This window comes from Piliocolobus tephrosceles, chromosome 13 (genome assembly GCF_002776525.5).
Source record: "Piliocolobus tephrosceles isolate RC106 chromosome 13, ASM277652v3, whole genome shotgun sequence".
Taxonomy (NCBI): domain Eukaryota; kingdom Metazoa; phylum Chordata; class Mammalia; order Primates; family Cercopithecidae; genus Piliocolobus; species Piliocolobus tephrosceles.
The window spans coordinates 43,452,254-43,473,070 of record NC_045446.1 but is presented as its reverse complement, the minus strand read 5'-3'; the positions used below and the strand labels follow the sequence as shown (position 1 = coordinate 43,473,070).

The 20,817-nt window shown below is 41.1% G+C and overlaps 1 protein-coding gene across 1 annotated transcript in view; it reads left to right on the top strand.

Moving 5' to 3' along the window:
* Positions 1-20,817, top strand: part of NELL1 (neural EGFL like 1) — a 956,032-nt gene that overhangs the window by 172,746 nt on the left and 762,469 nt on the right. Inside the window, exon 5 of the mRNA XM_026454011.1 lies at positions 8,506-8,676. Coding sequence (XP_026309796.1) covers positions 8,506-8,676 — 171 coding nt within the window. The remainder of the gene's footprint in view (positions 1-8,505; positions 8,677-20,817) is intronic.

Below are 20,817 nucleotides of genomic sequence, written 5' to 3'. Positions count from 1 at the left end.
ATGAGTTAATGGATGCAGCACACCAACATGGCACAAGTATACATATGTAACAAACCTGCACGTTATGCACATGTACCCTAGAACTTAAAGTATAATAATAAAAAAAAAATTAAAAAAAGTAATAATGGCTGTTGGCTGGAATCCCAGTTGGGGTTGTCAACTAGAGCACCTACATGCCACCTCCCCAGTACAGTCTGGACTTCCTCACAGCAAGGTGGCCTCAGGGTAGTTGGACTTCTTACAAGGTGACTTAGGGATTAAGCACAAGTGTTCTGGTAAACAAGATAGAAACTGCATTTTTACATTTATGGAAGTCACCAGGCATTACTTTTGCCCTTAAAGTACTTACAAGTCCATACGAGTTCAAGGGGAGGAGACAGTTCCCACCTTTCAAGGTAAGGAATGTGAAGTTCACATTGTAGAAGAGTATACGAGATGGGAGATGTTGTGACTGAAAGTACAATTTTCCCAATAGAATATTAAGCCATGTAATCCAGATTATCTGTGATATACAGGACGGGAGATGACTGTGTTCGTACCTGCTGCCATTTCTTTTTACTTATAGACCAGCAATGACTTGTGCCCATTGTTACTTTTCAGCTTTTTTTCTTTTTGCCTTTCTTTGGTTTCATGTTTCTGTACCTCTCTTTACTGAGTCAAGGTAGACTAGTAATCTCTAAATTTCACTGGTTATTATCAGTAAAAGTTTATTTTTGTTTACTTCCCAGTTCAGTGTTAATCTGTGTGAGGAAAGGTGTCTGTGCTCCATGAAGTCATTTATAGACCCAAACTTTCTCCACCATATGGTGCCACCACCCAGTAAGGCCTCAGAATTCTCCACTGAACCTCTGCAACTGGCATGGATAAGGCACATCCTCTGTTAACTGTTTTGGCCTGGACAGAATAGACAGCACCTCTGCTCATGGTGTTTTTTTTGGTGACAACTACTCATGTGGTCCCTTCTAGATTAAAGGGAACTGGGGAATATACTTTAGTATGTGCCCAGTGCCCAGGGAGAAGGCGGGGTGTAGATATTAGCTACATCTGCTACACTTACCTCTCCTTCTTCTCTCCTCCAGGCTGATAATGAGTCTGGAGCCTGAATGTTGACATAATATCAAGAATAGAATGAAACTAATTGAGCAACCAATCAGATGCAAATTAGCATAAGAATTCTAGGAATTTAGACCTGAGCTGGACTTTAAAAATTATTTAGTTCAATAGTTTAAAACTATTTTTGGAGGTGGATCTCTTTTATCCAAATGAAATCTTACAGGAATCTCCAATTTATGTAATAGATGACAGTGAAGTTGCTCTGGTTAAAAAAGGTAATGGGCCTTGTCTTTTCCCTCTGCCATGGACTCTAAGAGCCTTTTGAGGAATCCTAGGGCTTTGTGGATCAGATATAATTACTTTACTTAAGACACATTAAAAAACCGGGGCATAGAGGGACAGTGATACGATATCATTTTTGTCAGTGATATGCCAAAAATCACATGGTTTGTCTGGCAAATTTAAGGTTGCAACTCAAGCTTCAGTAGTCCCACTACTACTTCATTAAAAATGGTGGTACTTCCTCTTTTTCAAGACACATAGCCTTGAGACCCCTGGTCTAAGGTGGGGCACGGTATACCTGCCTTGTGTTGTTGACTTAATCTCTTTGTCAGCCAAACAGTGGAATTAGGACCAGGAAAGAGACAGGAGCTTCAACATGGGCTGGGCGCGGTGGCTCATGCCTCTAATCTCAGCAGTTTGGGAGGCTGAGGTAGGCAGATCACTTGAGGTCAGGAGTTCGAGACCAGCCTGGTCAACATGGTGAAACCCCGTCTCTACTAAAAATACAAAAAATAACCAGGCGTGGTGGCGGGGCGCCTGTAATCCCAGCTACTCAGGAGGCTGAGTCAGAAGAATGGCTTGAACATGGGAGGTGGAGGTTGCAGTGAGCCAAGATCGTGCCACTGTACTCCAGCCTGGGCAACAGAGTGAGACTCTGTTTCAAAAAAAAAAAAAAAAAAAGAGCTTCGACATGAACAACTGTAACATTTCTTTCCAGAGTGATGAGATTAGCATAAAGAATGAGGGCTGGCACCTGGGTCTGCATGACTTGGCAGCATACCTTGACTGAGGGCATCATGAGAACCATGGATGGAGGCTGCCGGAGTTCACTGGAACTGGTTTGTCCTCTGACGCTGATGTGATCATGCCACTGAACCCAGTGAGGAGCACAGTGTGGTGGAATTAAGCAAACCGTGGCTGCAGGCAAGGCACTTTATCATTTGGATCTCACACTTCACACTTACGAATATAATAAGAAGTACCATTTAAGATTATTGGCAGAATTACAGATAATATATTTAAAACACCTGACACAGTAGAAACTAATGGGATGTTGCCACCACACTTTGGTGTCTACCAGACTCAGGTTCAAGTCATGGCTCTGCCTCCTATAGTGGTCTGAGCTTTACATCTTTAATTTCATAGCTGTAAAATGAGGTAGTGGTTAAAATATGGACTTGAGTTGCAGCATAAAGCATGAAGCCTGGAACTAGACTGCTTTTGTTTAAATCCTGGATCTGTTCTTATCTACCCATACAAACTTGGGCAAGTTATTTAATCTTTGTGTACTTTGGTTTCATCTTTTATAAAATAGGGATGATAATAGTTGGTAATTTTTAACGTTGTTATGAGGATTACATGAGTAAATATTTGCAGACCAGTGCCTGGCCCATAGTCAGTACTATAGAAATATTTGTTAAAACAAGTAAAATATTTTACAGGTTTGTGGTAGGAATTATTTTGATATGAAATATACAAACCTAAAGGCCATTCTCCTAGTAATGATTAGTACTCAATAAGTATTAGCTATTATTACATAAATAATGTTAGCTATATTGTTTTTGTTATCATTGTTATTATTATTGCCCATTAAAATAGAGTTACCCTTTATTGAGGTCCTACAAAATTGTAGGTACTATGCTGGGAAACTTATTTTTTTCATCATCTTTAGGATTTTCCAGGATTTTGGGAAATGATCTACCCAGGTACTCTCTCTATATATGTGGTGGCTTGTTCCTTTTACAGAAAGTAGCTGGACGCCTGCCTGGGTTTCTGTCTATCTGGAGAGTCCTGCTAGGGGTACACACTGGGAAAGGGTGTCGTCTTGTTTCCCAAATCCATTTTGCTTTGACCTCCACACCCAAACTCCTAGGAAGCAATGGTTTGTTCAGGGCCACAGAAAAATCATTGTTGGAATGTAAGCAGGTACTGTACTAACTCTGGAGCTCTTTGGGGTGTGATATATTTCTCTAAATAGCTAGTATATATCCTTGTAGAATAACTAGAAAAGAGACCTTTTCTAAGAAATGTTTTACCTTTACTTGTGAATTAGTGCTGGATACCATCTTAAAATTAACTTTTACTGTTTTCACTCTTGTACACAGAAGCCACATAATTCATCCAGCAATAATCACTTTAACATTTTGAATATATCTCGCCCTTCTATTATATATATAAAAATGTAAAATTTTATTATAAATATATACATATAAAATTGTATTATATATTATATTTTATATATGTATGTAATCTCAAGATAGGATACCTTTGGTATCAATTTTGGGGAAAATGATAAAAATTTTAATAAAAATAACTTGATTGATCTTTACCTAAATTTTTAGAATTATTGCTCCCAAATTTATTTCCAGTCTGCTAAGGAATTCAGATAGTCTTATGAAAATTGACTTCAGTTCATGGTAATACTGATTGTACCTAATACCCAAGGGTGGACCTTTGGGGAATTATGCATGTTGATTCTAGGTAGGGTCTACCTTGCACCTAAGTAAAGGCCTGGGCTTAAAAAATTCAGCTAAGTAAATACAGTTTGGAAAAGATTTGCCTTCATAACATTGTGTGAAAGGTCTTGGGGCATTAGTTGATGGGAAAGTCAGTGTAGGCATACTTGTGCACAGCTCAGAGCAAAGCAAGTGATAGTGTCACTGTACTTTGCATTAGACCACATCTGTTCAAGTGCCTTTATTCCTGGATGCTGTATTTAAGTGGAAAGTTGATTCATTTGACCATGCCCAGAACATAGTGACCAACATGGGGAAGGCTGGTGAAAGGAAGAAGGCAGAATCTTTGTCCAGGAGGGGTTCATAGTTTAGATGGAGATGGGAGTATAAAGGATGGAGCCGGGGATGCTTGGCTTGAAAAAGAAAAAAGAAGAGGGAACATCACTGCTGTTTTCAAATATTTGTAGGATGAGCCGACTTTTCTGGGAGTGAAGGCAGTTTGTTGGAACAACACACTTGGCTGAGGTCCAAGGCTAAGGGCTTGCAAAATCTTTCACTTACAAAATATGACTTGTAGTTTTATCATTTATACAGCTGCCCTCCCCATAGACTCGTGAAAAAACCCCAATACACCTGAGTCCTGAAGCATGAGGACTGGTGAGGGGTAGATTGCTCACTAGATACCAGCCTGCTATCACTTCCAGTGTCCTCCTTCTACCTGGCAGCACCACATGGCTCCTATTCACTTGCTCATAGCATCAAACTTCTGCTCCCCTCATCATGACCAGCTGGCCAGGAAGTAAGGCAACACCTGGCATACTACTATAGTGCTTCTTAAACATAGATGTAAACATAGAACATGAATCATCTGGGAGTTTTGTTGAAACGCAGATTCTGCTGCAGTAGACCTTGGGGTTACCCAATAATCTGAAATTCCACAGGTGATGCTGCTATTGGTGGTGTGTAGACCACACTGAGTCACAAGGTTCTACTACAAAACTTGAGTCTTCCCTCTAGGCTACAGCCAAATCCCATCAGGCCAAATGACTTTCTGCTCAGAGTTGCCGCACATCTTTATTTGTAGAGCATTACTGCCTGGAAATGTTGCCTTATTTTCCTCCCAGCCCTCATGAAAGAATTTTATCCAGATGTCGCTTAGCCATCCAGTGTTTTTATTGTCCCTAAGGCTGCTTCAGCAGTTATCTGACATGTTTTTTCAAAAATATATCATCTTGATTTTCATCCAAGTTGCATGAGATGCAGCACTTTTTGAATATGTGCAGGATGTGGCCAGAAACTTTAGTCTGAGATACAAGTATCATTTGCCTGACACTAGGACAGACTTCTTTTCTCATAGCTATATATTTGTGATTACCCCAAAGTAATCACTGACTCCAGTGCTTTGTAAAGTGATCTTTAAGAGATCTGTTTATAATACATTGAATACTTGCTCAATGAGGCCACAACCCTGAGAATAATGATGAAATCTGGTTAAATATATTTGCCTCCCTGTTTAATGATTCCATCAGGTGACTTCTGTGAGTATTTCTAATTGTCATTGATTGAAGCCCTTTCAAGGTCATGTCCCTTCCCCCAGTAGTTGCTTATTGGTCAAACTAAAGTAATTGAGAGATTTCTCATGATGTGTGAATCCTGGTAAGATCTCAAATATAAGCTCGTGGTACATTTCTATACAGGTGCTAAATGGTCTTGGGCAAGATACTTAATATCTTTGATCACCTGTAAAATAGGGATAATGAAATCTACTTTAAAGAAATTAAAAAGATGATGTCTACGCAAGCACTTGCCATATTCCTGGCACATGGCAATCATTCATTAAATGACTTTTCTTACCTCCTCATTTGTTCTTTTTGGGCCATTTTCCACCTATTTTTGGGGGGGAGGGACATATTTTACTTCCTTCTTCACTAGTCACAAAGCACCTTCAGAAGTGGGATATATATTTTAAACCCCTTTTTAGTTTTTCATTATGTGTTCAGTAAAGACATGTTGAATGAATTAATGAATGGCCAGTAGTCTATAACATCTTCTTGACCTCTAAGTTCCCTGATTGTTTGATTCTTCAGTGTTCTAACAACTTAGAAGAAATTGGAGAATTCCCTAAATGGGATCTCATTAAACTAAAGAGCTTCTGCACAGCAAAAGAAACTACCATCAGAGTGAACAGGCAACCTACAGAATGGGAGAAAATTTTTGCAATCTACTCATCTGACAAAGGGCTAATTTCCAGAATCTACAAAGAACTCAAACAAATATACAAGAAAAAAACAAACAACCCCATCCAAAAGTGGGGAAAGGATATGAACAGACATTTCTCAAAAGAAGACATTCATACAGCCAACAGACACATGAAAAAATGCTCATCATCACTGGCCATCAGAGAAATGCAAATCAAAACCACAATGAGATACCATCTCACACCAGTTAGAATGGCAATCATTAAAAAATCAGGAAACAATAGGTGTTGGAGAGGATGTGGAGAAATAGGAACACTTTTACACTGTTGGTGGGATTGTAAACTAGTTCAACCATTATGGAAAACAGTATGGCGATTCCTCAAGGATCTAGAACTAGATGTACCATATGACCCAGCCATCCCACTACTGGGTATATACCCAAAGGATTATAAATTATGCTACTACAAAGACACATGCACACGTATGTTTATTGCGGCACTATTCACAATAGCAAAGACTTGGAATCAACCCAAATGTCCATCAGTGACAGACTGGATTAAGAAAATGTGGCACATATACACCATGGAATACTATGCAGCCATAAAAAAGGATGAGTTTGCGTCCTTTGTAGGGACATGGATGCAGCTGGAAACCATCATTCTTAGCAAACTATCACAAGAAGAGAAAACCAAACACCGCATGTTCTCACTCATAGGTGGGAACTGAACAATGAGCTCACTTGGACTCGGGAAGGGGAACATCACACACTGGGGCCTATCATGGGGAGGGGGGAGGGGGGAGGGATTGCATTGGGGAGTTATACCTGATATAAATGATGAATTGATGGGTGCTGACGAGTTGATGGGTGCAGCACACCAACATGGCACATGTATACATATGTAACCTGCACGTTATGCACATGTACCCTAGAACTTAAAGTATAATAAAAAAAAAAAATAAAAAATAAATGTCTTCTTTGTTAAAGCACTTCCTTTTGTACAGTCTTATAAAGTATGTATTACATAAATTATTACTAATAAGTGTGAACCTGGGCCTAGAAGCTGGCTGCTATGGTATAAATAACCTCTTTTAGTTTATGACCTTGGGCGTGATTCTTTGTACTGGTGCAAATGAGGTGGGTCAGAGGCTGGTCTTGACTCTCTGCTTGCCCTTCACTGTTTACTTTGGAAAGATCTGTGAAAGATGAGCAAGACATATGTATTTGTTCTTTGACATGACTTTTGGGATTCACACACAATAGAGGCTGAGTTTCATGATATATTCATTTTAGTCCTCATAGAAAATGCATTTTGTTTTTTACATTAAATACAGTTTGGCTCGTGGGGTTAGCCAGCTCAGTGGATTAGAATAGAAGCAGCAGGCCCTTCCAAATCTGGGGATTAAGCCTAGTTACCTGTCTAGGCGAATCGCTCTGGAGTTTCCTGTAGGAATGAGTTGTTGGAGTTAGTGCCTGGTGAGGCTATCCTCACCACTTTGTCATCATGCCTCTGGGATGGGCAACAAACTGGTAGAAAGTGCACACACTATCAAATTTAGATCTAAATTTAAATCTAGTTTGGGTATGTTTAATCCTTAATCTCAGTTTTAAAGTTTTTTAAAAAGAGATAATACCAGTCTCATGGGTTTTTTGAGTGATAAATTAGTATATGTGAAATACCTACTGCAAGCCCTGGCAGTGAGATCAGGCCCAATGTTGATGACAGTGACACATTTCAGAAGAGAGGCATAGGAAACAAAATAGTTCTGGCACCTGTGAAAGAACCAGCCCTGTTGTGTGCCAGAGGAGTGTCCCAAAGTTGCTTGTAGTAGTTTATGACTGAAGTGCAGATCACAGTGGTAAGGCTAAGAATTTCTTATGGGTCTGAAAAACAGGATCATAATCTTGGAAAAGAAAAAACTTAATTGCATATTTCATTCTCTGATAATTTGAAATACTGATTCTTTTGTGTCTAGCTTCAACCTTTTCTCCCCTGCTCATTATCTAGGAATTGTTATTCAATTATATCTTTTTGTTTAGGGAGAAGAAAAAAGACTAATCCTTTCATTCTGACAATGTATTTCAATCCCTGTGTCCAACATGACTTCTATTTCCCTTTAATTCTTGAAAAAGTAAAGATAATTTTTCTAAAAATAACCATCAATAGATCAATTCCACATGAATGGCCTTTTTTAGACATTCATGGAATGAGGGTTCTGATTTGTACTTTGAAGTATTTAAGAAACACTGCACTGAGTTTTGCTAATTAGCTGTGGCTTGTTACCTCACAGTGGATCAATTGATCTCTGTTTCAGAGGCTCAAGATGTTGCCTTGAGGGTTCTCAGACAATAGATTCATTGGGTGTCATACAGTGCATTGATTTCAGGTCTTAGCTCTTTGTGTCATGTTTAGCTAATTTTAGATTGTGAGAGACCCAGTAGTAAGGGGTTGAGGGATTGATGATGGCTGTGATATCCAGAACTAAAATAAAACAAATGTTTGTTCCTTTACGTACAGCTATTTTGAACTGGAGAGCAGCGGCCTGAGGGATGAGATTCGGTATCACTACATACACAATGGGAAGCCAAGGACAGAGGCACTTCCTTACCGGATGGCAGATGGACGATGGCACAAGGTTGCACTGTCAGTTAGTGCCTCTCATCTCCTGCTCCACGTCGACTGTAACAGGTATTTCTTTGTCTTTGAGCGTTGCTGATTCTGCCCTTGAAATCAAGCAATGGAAAAGGGGAAAAAATATCAGATTCCTTCATGACTTGCCAGGAAACAAACACCAAGGGACCCTAATTGTAATTTAACCTACCAAATGGGACATTAGGCATGCTGAAATGACCAACTGTAATATGATAAGAAAACAGTTCATTAAGATGAAACTGTATCCCGTGATTAGGAGCAAATGTACAAAAGGTTGATTGCAGATTGGGGAATAGTAAGTGCACCTCAGTGTGCTCCAGGCCCTGGCTGGAATTCCACGGAGCTGTGATCACAGTTAACATTGATACATTGTTGTTGAGTTCGTTCCACTTGGAAGCAAATAAGCTGAATAAGCTCGTCTACCTTAGAATGACTCTGAGAACCTGTGCTACTGAAGCAGCTAATTCTATTTCACTTCATCAAGCTCACCTTTGCTTAAATATCTTTTCCAAATGGAGGCTTCTTAAACAGGCTGTTGTATGAGCCTTTTGGAATTGATGCCGTGTATTTTCTCCAGAGGAATGAGCCTTCCAGCTTGTCAGGGGATGGTGGGACTATTTGTGAGGTCTGGGGGGTTTTACAGGAGGTTTTGGGTTGGGGTGGGATGGAAATATTGTCTCCCTTGTCTGTCACTGGAGCCAGGCTTAATGAAAGTTGAAGAACGAGGGAGACCATTGGCTTCTATTGCATCATTTATGGCTGGACAGCTGGATAATGGTGTTCAAGGGGAAAGTTTTTATCTCTCCAGAACCCACTGAAAATCCTTATGGATTGTGACCCGAGTCCAATTACAGAGATTTTTTTTGCATTCTGAGCAGTGCCCATGCATTGTTGATTCTCATTAATGATGCCATCAAAGTTAAAACGACTTTTCAGCCACACAAGGCTTGCTCCCTTGAACCCAGGATACAGAACAGGCATATTGGGGATAGCCTGCCTTGCAAAAACCATCAAGAGGAGAGATATTCCAAGGTCAGTCAGCTTTAGACCACATTTCTCATGAGGAGATGCTTGAATGTGCCTGCCACTGTGACTCTGCAGTTTCTTTTAGAAGAGTTGGAAGGGCAGGGAACTGGTGTCAGGCTTGAGGGAAGGTTTGCCGTCTTGAGGTGAGTCTTGGTCCATTTTGATGTGACCTATTTAAGGTGCATCTGAAGAATTGTGGTTCCCACCAGATATAGTAAGTATGTCTGGACAGAGTTTCCATAGAAACCACTAGCTCCTTTGTACCCTGCAGACCGGGGCTGGGAAGCCTGGATAAAGCCAATGCTTAGCTGCTATATCCATTTTCACTTTCAAGAGCTCATTGCCCCCTTCAACTCTCTAGAATTAAAGTGGCCTGTCAGGCAGCACTTCTATGACCCACTGTGACCTACCACCCACATGCTGTCCAAATGGGATTGTAGAGGAAGAGCCCTACTTATCCTTCTGAGCCACAGGACAGAAAGAGATCACAAAACCCTGGTTTAGTAATTTCCAACTTCAGAGTCCTGGAGATACTGCTGCTTTCTTGCTATGCAATTTTTTGTTTCTTCCTTCCAAAAGTTGTACTCTCTTTCCTGACATTCTTCTCTCTAGAAAAGTTCTTAGGTGGTGGTTGGCCTTTAGTGCTCAATCCACATTGGTGGTGGTGGTTGTTATTTACTCTGCGTATCAATGGCACCTCTTTGACCCTGCCTTCAAACTTCCATATGCTGTACGTCCTTCATGGCAACCATGACCTCTCTACCAGGAGAGTGAGAAGAGGATGGGAGATCTGTAGTTCACAGTATTCTTTAGAGTCATTCCCATTTTTAAAGAATTGACTGAGGGTATTCCAAATATTCTTTCTGTTTTCTTAATATTTTTCATACTTTGGCTTGTGGCATAACATGTCCCTTATGTAAGATCTTGGAGGGAAAGCTTATGAAGTTGCTGCTAGTTAATGATTCGTAGAATCTAAACACAAATACATTTTTCAGGTAGGTCAGAGAAAAAATGGCCCCAGAAGACTGGGTAATAAGAAAAGTAAATTTTGATTTTCATGTAGGAAAAGTCTAGAAACATGATTCCAAAATCTGACTGTACCTAAGAGTTACCTGGGGAACATATTAAAAAAAAAAAGGATAACCAGGCTTTGCCTCTGACCTACAGGATTAGATTCCCTGAGGGTGGAACCTGAGAAGCAATATTTTTAACAAGCCCTCCATGTAGGTTCCACGTGGGCAGTCTACCCTTGGTGCATGGACTGGCATTTCAAAACCACGGGTTTACAAAGAGCGGAAGGAATTTGGTGGAGAGGCTGGGCTACAACAAATAAATGAAGTCTTGGAAGACCAGTTACCTGAAGGAGGGTAAGAAGGAGAAAAGGTTTAAGGAGAGGGTAGTGTGTAATACACGACACAAACCTTACCTTCTTCACAAGTTTCTTCCCAGCCAGAACTTGCCAACTTTAGAGTAGCGGAAGCTCTGTCCCATATATCAAGATGCCGGTTCTATCACTTTTGGTCTCAGTCACCCTCACAGAGAGTGAATTTCAGCTATCCATTTCATACTACCTTGTGATTCTTATTTTTTGATCCCTGTTGTCCACCCTTAGAGTTTTTCTCAGCCTCTCACCCAGTAGTGTTCTGCTAATTAGAGCGTGAAAGGAGATGATGTTAGATAACATTTGAATGTTGAATGTGCTAGGCACAGTGCTGTGTACTTTACATAGATTAACTTATTCCATACTCATTCTGTTAGTTTTTCCTCTTTTTAAGATGAGGGAACTGAGGTTATATATTTGTCTGTAATCCTGCTACTAATAAATGGCAGCATCAGGATTTGAACCCAAGTTTGACCTATGAGTGTCTGCATCTAGCTACTACTAAGCTATTTAGCCCAATAGTGGGGACTATTGACACTTTATTTGGTACATGAGGGAAGGCCAAGATTCAAGGTGAGCAGTTTGTTCCTTTCTAGTATTTCCCTGCCACATGTCTTATATTGCTAATCCTGGGAGCTGCTTGGAAAGATGTGGAATCTAACTGATGGAACCCTTTGCATTGGTGAGAAGGGATATACATTTATTGAGCCTTTACTGTAGGCTAGGTAATATGCTAGGAATAGTATTCCTTGGGATATGGGGACAGTTTTACTAGACCCATTTTGCAGATTTGGAAGTAGAAAAGGTCAAGATAAATAACTAGGTGTGAATCACGTAATATAATAAGCATATAACCAAAACTTTGAGTCTGAAGCTACCTCCAAAACCTTAGTCTAACCCACCCTCCAGGTCACTTCCATGATGTGCTAATGACATGTACTGCCAAAGACAAGGTCATAACCACACCAGAGAGTTTTTCCAAGGGAGAGATACTACAGAAGGTTCAAGGACCATGAAAACATCTAAAATCAAGAAGAGAAGATTTCCCAGATAATTCCATTACTCTGAGGAATATTAATGTGGCAGGATTTTGCACATTATTTTTTTAGGTCAGAATTGAGAAACAGAACTTTTTCAGACCTAATTGTACAAATTGTCACAAGAAAAGCAACTGCTATTTTAATCGGTAGTTCAACACTTTCTGCTTGCTACCGAGACACTTTTCTCCTTGCTTCAGCTGTTTAGCTGGGCCTAGTTAGAAGTTCCTGATGTGTGGATAGCAGATTACCTCAAGCTAGAAAAATAAAAGGAACCATTCAGTTGGGTGGGCAGACTGATTATCTCCATTGCCTTGGGTTTTTCTCTGGCTGCCTTTTATATTAAGAGTTGCCAACGAAACCTAGAATGAAACCTGAACAAACCTTCCTTAGATTCACCCTCTCCCTTCTCAGCTCACTTTACAGCCTGTCTCTATTACTCAAAGGACAGAATCCACCAACATCTGGGATTCAGTGCATAAGCAACTTTTCCCTTTCAGAACAAAATGAATTTTATTTCCTTCTCTTTATTTGTAACTTTTAATTTTCATTCAACCCATCAAATAAATTTATTGGGCACACTATCTCTGCCAGGCTGTGCAGGATACAAGGAAATGAGAGTCCTTGCCATCAGGAAGTTCTTGGCTTATTCATTTACTCATTTTAAATTTGTTCTGAAACCACCAGAGCCCCTTGCAGTGATTGGGCCTAATCCCTTGGTATCAGAGGAAGCCTGGATGCAAACAAAAGCCCTGTAAGCAGGCTGATTTGGTAACTCTCAATGGCAGCTGAACAGTGGAAAGAAATGGAAACAGTGACTTCCAGGATCTTGGTCTTGAAGTGACAGTGGAGCTGAGCTCCTCAGCAGCTAAGAGATGGATGGCTTTTAATTCACCCAGCCTTTGACCAGCGTGTTTTGTGATATGCAGGCACCCCTACCCTGTGTTAACCTCCTCGTTCCTCATCGCTGGAAAAATTCAGCTCTTAAGTGCAGTCTGTGACATTTCAACTTAGCTCTGAACTCTCATCTTATTTTTTCAGACTTGTTCAAATGTGTATGGCACATATACACACATCTGCAGCCCGATTGTCACCTTGACAGGGAGTTAACAAGTGATTATAGTCTAGACTAGACTAAACATATTTAGCTTTTCCTTTTAACACGTGCTATTTATTATCCACAGAGCACATCCAATTTTTGCATACAACTGACGTTGAAAAGCATGCAGAATCCAAAACTAAACTTGCTACAAATCACTGAATGAGTCAGTAATTCAAGGTTTCTATCTAAAATTTCTGAGTAATTTCTGGTTGTGAATATCTGTTTATATGTGCAGATTTTTCATAATGAAATCTGTTGATATGGCATCTTCCTTCCAGAGAGTTCTGCAACTACTTACCAACATATTATTTAACCTCGTATTTTTTGAGGTGGTTAAATCACAAGTCTAATGCATGATATTGGTTTTATACAAGCATTTCTGCTGTAGAATGCAGAGGGAAATTAAGAGATGACTATCAGAGGTCTCAGCTTTCAAGAGAGCCAGGCTGAGACTCTCAATCTCCTGTTTCTCCAACCGATAGGCTCTTCACTTCATAATCAGAAATACAAGAGCACAACTCATTATCAAAATTAATTAAAATAAAATTGGAAGCTACCATATGCTCATGTCAAACTAACAAAGCAGCTTCAGATCCTCTATCTAGGAAGAGATGGCAAGGAAGCTAGGAAGATAGGACATACTCATGTGTAAATTTAAATAACAGTACAAGGCAAGAGAACAAGAGATGTGGTAAAGCAGTCAGTATATGACATATTGCTGGGTTCCTGGTATAGACAATCAGGCCTGGGAGGTCACAGTAGGGGAAGCTCCTGGGGGACTTGGAGTAACCTCTCAATTTCTTACCAGCCTAGGTGAAAATGCATGACAATCTCTACAGCTTTATGGTTTCACCATTATGTGATCTGATTCTGTATCAGTCACACGAGTCAGGCTTAGAACAAGGTTTGTCTCACTGGCATCACAATGCCAAAGCTAGTCTGGTGAGAAAAAAGTGTGTATGGGCAAGTAGTATTGAGTTGGTAGTGAGGGAAGGCCTGTAGGGAGAGATAGAGAAGGAAGTGTGGGAGAGGGAAGGAAAAGGAAAGATTTGTCTTCCATGTTTCATATTTGAGGCGTTTGAGCTCTGTGGTTTAACCTAGATGGAAACACATTCTGGACCCTAGTCTTAGTTTTGCCATTTATAAAATGTAAATTTTGTGTAATGATGCAGGGGTATGAAAGCAATAAATCTATGTCTAATTTTCTTGTTCATTCATTCACTCATTCATATGCCAGAGATTGCTCTTGCATCTTAAAATGGGAATAATATTAATTCTTCTACCATAGCGTTGTGGTAGGAATTTAGCTAGAGGGTGTATGCCAAATCCTATGAAAATGTTAAGCTTCTTTATGAACATACAACATCATTAAGCACAACAGACATGTACCAACATATAGAGAAGGTTTTAATGTATTGTACTGAAAATGAGTAACATTTAGTCCAGTTTTTACCTCTGTAAAAATAGTGGCTTATGTCCCATGGATTCAGGACATAATGTGTAATGTAGGTTCACTGAACAATGTGAGGTTTCTGAGGTTATTCTACTTTCCAGATCCTAAGCAAGGTTCTCCAGGAGTTTGTCCTTGAGTTCTCTGGTCTGTAGTGCAGCACAGTATTGCATGCTTTTTACACCAATATAATCACTTTAAAAATCTGTAACTGAGGCAGAGTGGGGAAGGAAACACCCCCTGCTATGTAAGATTTTTTGTTGATCCTGGCAGGGCTTTGAGAAAGTGACATGCCCTTTTCCCCTTTTTATTCCTGTGAGGAGTGGTTCGGAAATTTACTCCCCACCACTCATGAGGCAAAATTAGCATGGCTTTTATGAAAGGACGTAAAGTTTTAACTTTACAAATGAGGGAACTAATTTGCTCTAATTCTCTGGATGTCCTAAAGCCCACATGGATGAGCCAAATGTATACTATTTGCTTCTCTACTTTGAAAGTCTGGCTTTTTAGCACAAAAATGCTCTTGACTGAAAACTTGAACTGAAGGAAATTGGTATTACCCTGGGCAAGGAAGCTTTAGCTTCCTAAGTATACAATGTGGGGCTAGGACTAGATGACTTTTAAGTCTTCTTTCAACTCTACCCTTCTGGGTGTATCTCCTTCTGATTCTGTCTCATCACAAGGCTTAGTTCAGGGCTTGCATTACCCTCCCCGCTTGCACCATGGAGAGCAACTTAGCTTGTCCTCTTCAAAGTGCCATTTCTGTAGTGGACCTGCAGGGGTTTGCAATCATCTGAATTTATATGTGAGTTGGCAGTGCAACATGCTGCTGATGAGCAAAGACCAAAGCCTACTTCTCCTGGATGCTCACTCTCTCTTTTTCTTTTTTAAATCACTTGCTGGAGTAGCTACTGAATATGTACTTTTGGATGCTAATAAATGCTGGCCTTTTCTTCTTTCCACCTTGTGCTGTTTCTTCCTGAGTTCTCTGCCTCAGACATGTGACAGTGGACAGCCTGTGTGGGATGACGGCTTTTCTGGCCATGGAGGCATTGGTGACCTACAAGACAGGGCAGTGCACAGTAGCAAGCAGATGATGGATAGCTGTGCTGTGAAAGACATACATCCTCTGAATGCTGAAGTAAAAAAAAACCTTGGATGCTGCTAAGTCACAGAGATTTAAATAACAGGAAAGAGAGCTAATGTCAAAGATATAGATGGCCAATATAATACTTTCAAAATGAGATTTTCAGGCAAAATAGAGAGTGTCTGCTTACTTGCTAAGGCAACCTGACCATTACAGTGTTGGGTATCTCATTCTGACTGAGTTTCTACTCCACATTTCTATTCATGCTATGTACCCTGTGGCATATTCATTTCAACCTTATTAGATGGATTCCAAGTTTAACCTTGCCCTATGTTCTATTAACATCAGTAACAGACCTATTTCTAATTTTTAAGAGCCTTCAACTTTTTTTTTTTCTGGTGGGTTTAAATATGCCTTTCGTTAATGATTGCCTCAATGGCAGAGAGAGATAGGAGGTGAAAGGATTAATTGAAGTGGAAGATGAGAGAGTGACCTGCATTTTTCTCCATCCACTTGTACTCCTGGGCTTTCAAGTTTGCAAATAGAAAGAACTGGGAAAAATACAATAGACTCTTTCCTTTATCTGGTGGTTTGTTGACTACCTGAGGTGATGAGCAGAATAAAAAGAAAGCATTTTGTTGCATATATGAGACCTGAGATGTGTTAACATAGAGAGGAAAATAAGACTTCATTTCCAACTCATAGTGATTTCATCTACCTGCCTTCAGTCACATCTCATGTTGTCATTGTATTACATGGACATGGGTCTATATAGATGAATGGAGGGGGAAAATAGGCGCAAGAGAAAAATATATTCTCTGATAGGAAAAATATTGATGCTTGCATCTTTATTGTTGTAATTTTACTCTATTTTAGATGGATATGCATGGTTATTTTTTAAAAAGAAAAGCAGGGAAAGAAAATAGACCAGAACAATACACCTGGTGAAACTCTGTTGGAAAAAAAAATACACATTCATATATTAGTTTTCTCTGTTGCTTTTATGCTTCACTTGTTGGAAAGGAGCATTGGGGAATAAAAAATGCATGAGCCATAAGGACTTTTTAATTGAAAAAACAAAAGCAAAAACAAAGAATTTCAAACAGTGCATTGGTTTTCCAGGTAGATCAGGGATGCTGATGTTGTCATTGAAAACAACTGATTTTCTATACTACTGTAACAAGATTCATCTATCTCCTTGGAAACTTTAATCAAACTAGTGTTATAAATAATAGCAGCCAGAGCTATCGGACACAAGAAAACATTTATAGCTGCATCTGTTCAGCTATTTTTTTAGGTAGTATATTGGGGTTAGGGTGTGAAGATGAAGAGGCTCAGATGGAAATTGTTTCTGTGCACTCTTTTTCCTGCACAAACCCCAAATCCAGGTGACTTTTCTCTCCAGATTGTCCCTTTTAGTTTGTTGTGAGTGTTTCTTCCAGCAAGGGTTCTAGAGTTGCGGAGCCAGCCAGCTAATATGCCTGGGACCACACCTGAGGGTTCTCATTGGCAATTAGAGTAGAAATAATTTCTCTTCTCCTTAAAGGGCTTGTGTGGTTGTGTCTCCAACTCTCCCTCGGGAATGCCATGTCGCATCCCTACTCATTAGAGTCTATTAGTCAGAGGGTGTCGCTTTTCTGACAGCAAATTTCACACATTTGAACTTACAGGCCTCAAGTTCTAGCCATCAGTTGGCTTCTTTGGGACACTTGGAATGCCTGTATTACCCAGAACGGAATTTTATTTTCATTGGAGGTAAACAGCCCCAGGCTGTGATTAGTGCTGGTATATCCTCAGCAAAGCATTTGACTAACTAATCCTTCAATGCAGTTTTGCTAATATCTGCTTTCCAGGTCTGATGCTGTTTTTGGCTGAAGTACAAGCAAGAAAGGGGCTGGGGAAATGCTGATTCAAGTTTCTTGTATTCTTTGACATTTTAACCTCAGAGGTATAACACGATGCTGAGGAAAATGTAGAGCTTTTGCTTAATCATTAGTGAGATAAAGTTAGTGTCTTATATTTCTCTAGAGATGATTAATACATTCACTTGATCTTCTTTATAGCTCTCTGAGATAGATGTGATTGCATCTTATAGATGGGAGGTTTTGAGATGCTAAGTGTAAGGTACGTGGATGTGCTTTGGTCAAGATTAGGCTGAGGCAGACATCTGGGTCAGAGTAACTCAGTGAGTTTGGAGCGCAGGTGCATAACTCCACTTGTTATATAATCACAGCCATACATGGGAAGGCTCATCACCTAGCTCAGAGCCACTATTGTTTGTAAAAGGTATAACTGCCCTGCTGATGCTGTGCATACAGCATGCATCCAGAGGGAGAGAGGGAAGCTGTTAACCCTGTAAGGGAGAGCCAGCCTTGCAGGCCAGGGAATGCAGCTGTAAGCATGGGAGCGGGAGGAGGCGCAGAGCCAGATCTGGCAGCCGAGATAAAGGCAAATGGTGTGAGAGAGCTGCTGATGAGAGAGTTGCTGAATAAAACCACATTTCACCTGCCTATAGCCCCCCAAGTGTTCTTTCAGCCATTCACCACCCATCCACTCACTCCCCTCAAACCTCAGCATGGGCTGGAACCTAATATCTGGCGTGACATTTGGCATAGCTGGCAGGAGAAGGTGAGTGGTTCTTCAGCCCCGAGGCTCCCAGCTTGGCTATGTGACCTCGGCATGGGCTGTGGTACCCAGTGGCAGTGGTACTGCTTTGATGAGCCCCAGTGGAAATGTGAGAGGCAGTGGATGGGTCTCCTGTGAGTGTGGAGAAAGTGCTGAAGCAACTGGAAGCAGACAGCACCAAGAAGGAACACGTCTTTGCCGGCAGAGTTGGATGGGTGTTTCTGACTGCACTGCGGGAAGTACATGCTCAGCCCCTGCAGGACATCACCCAGGTTTAAAAGCAACAGTGCTCCTTTTGCCTAGAATTGAGATGATGCAGTTGAGAGAGTCTTTCTGGAAGCCAAGCAGGCAATTCAGCAGACACAAGCCCTATGAGTAGTTAGCCAGGGGTGTCCATTTAAACTTGATGTGCATGTGAACACAGATAGTTTCAGTTAGGGCCTATAGCAGTGCACGGAGCACTGAATACACCAGTAGGCTTTGGGTCCCAACTATGGAAGGGAGCTGAGCTCCAGTATTCCTTGATAAGGACGCAGTTAGTAACTGTATATGCTGCCCTTGAGGATCATAAGAACATAACAGGACGGGCCACAGTTGTTGTGCGAACAACTTACCCAGTAGCAGGATGGGTGCATTCATGGATAACAACCCCCTAGACTGGGACAGCACAGATATCCACTTTAGCAAAGTGGGACACCTACTCAGAGCAGTGGAGTACTCTAACTACAAGTTCCTTAGCAGAAGAAGTACGAGAATTATTGAAGCGTGCAGTCCTAATGCAAGATAAGACCATGGGGTCTGAGGTACCCCTAGACCCTGAGCCGTCACTGTTTAAGGAAGGGCACCCCCCTATTTCTGATGAGGCATAGTATGCAGATAAGTCTAGCCAGAGTACTGCTGCTGCCTGGACTGCTGTTGCAGTCCAGCCTAGTACTGACACTATAGAGTTTTGTACCAAGTGTGGGCAAAGTAGCTAATGAGCTGAACTCAGGGCAGTATGGATGATGATCAAGGAAGTAACACCTATGGTAATCTGCACCAATAGCTGGGCAGTTTATCAAGGCTTAACCTTTTGGTTAATTACCTAAGAGTTACAGAATTAGCTAGTCACCAACCCATGTAGGGCCAGGCCATATGGCTGAATCTATGACAGGAAGGATGACCTTCTCCAACTAGGTATGAGGACAAATGATAATCTGTTGTTGCCTACCCCAACACCCATGAAAATAGAGGGAACAGAAAACCTGGTGTTAGCCATAAGCTCTCTGAGCCGCCCTTTGCAGATGGTTGGCTATCATAGCCCCCTGTGGTTGGGGAGGGACTGCAGTATAACTTACATTGTACTCCTTGGTATTAATGTGTGCACATGGTACACATGGTATTAATGTGTGGCCTCCACAATTAACCATTTGTAGGGGAATGGCCAAGGAAGGGATCCTCCTCCTCGGGCCACATGTACTGTCTGTGTGGCCTATTAGAAGCTCCTCTGTGACTTTGGCACAGGTACAAGATCTAAAAGAACCATGGGGAACTGATAAGGTGTGGTACCGTTGCCCAGGGCAGAAGCCCCTGGCGACTGCATTGTTATCCAAAGATGAAAAAGTAACCTGCATTTTGCCTGAGGAACATGATTTACCCCTGTTAGTACCTGTGCCTGCTTCGTCATTTCGGCTGTAGGTTGACATACTCCAACAGCATTGCGGACGAGGCCCACAGCTACACTGAGGTAACCAATATCTCAAACTGTTGGATCTGCACCACCCTTCTAACAGCAGCTGCGGAGAGCTTGCCCTGGCATGTCCATCCAGCTTCCCGAAGAACTGGATATAGTTAGAGACTTGGGGTTCCACGGACATTGGTTGAGATACAACACAGGAGCTTTTAAGGGGTGTCATGGGAGATTAAAGCAATTGAGTGCCTTACTGATGACCCCCCCGACAGAGTTGGTGGGCATCTCTGGGCTCTACCCTATGTTGGGCCCTAATAATCATAGGTAGTATAGTGGGAATATTAGCAATAGGTTGTTACTCCCTATATTGTTGCTGTAACCTGTAGGTTCAGGGTGCTGCCCTATGGGGTCCCCACTAAGAAAACGCCCTCAGCCTAGGGAGTAGAATGTAAGAACTGTGTGCCAAGCCTGTATATCAAACTTATGTTCCCCAAACTTATAGATAAACTTGTGTGTGTATATTGAGCCTGTGTACCCAAAGCTTATGGGTATAACCTGTATATCCAAAGCCTATGTTTCCCTCAGCCTAGTGGGTAGAGTGCAAGGTACATGGATGTGCTTTGGTCAAGAATAGGCTGAGGCAGATATCCGGGCCAGAGGGACTCAGTGAGTTTGGAGTGCAGGTGCATAACTGCACTTGTTATATAATCACAGCTATGAAGCCATAACATGGGAGGGCTCATCACCTGGCTCAGAGCCACTATTGTTAGTAAAAAGTATAACTGCCCTGCTGACACTGT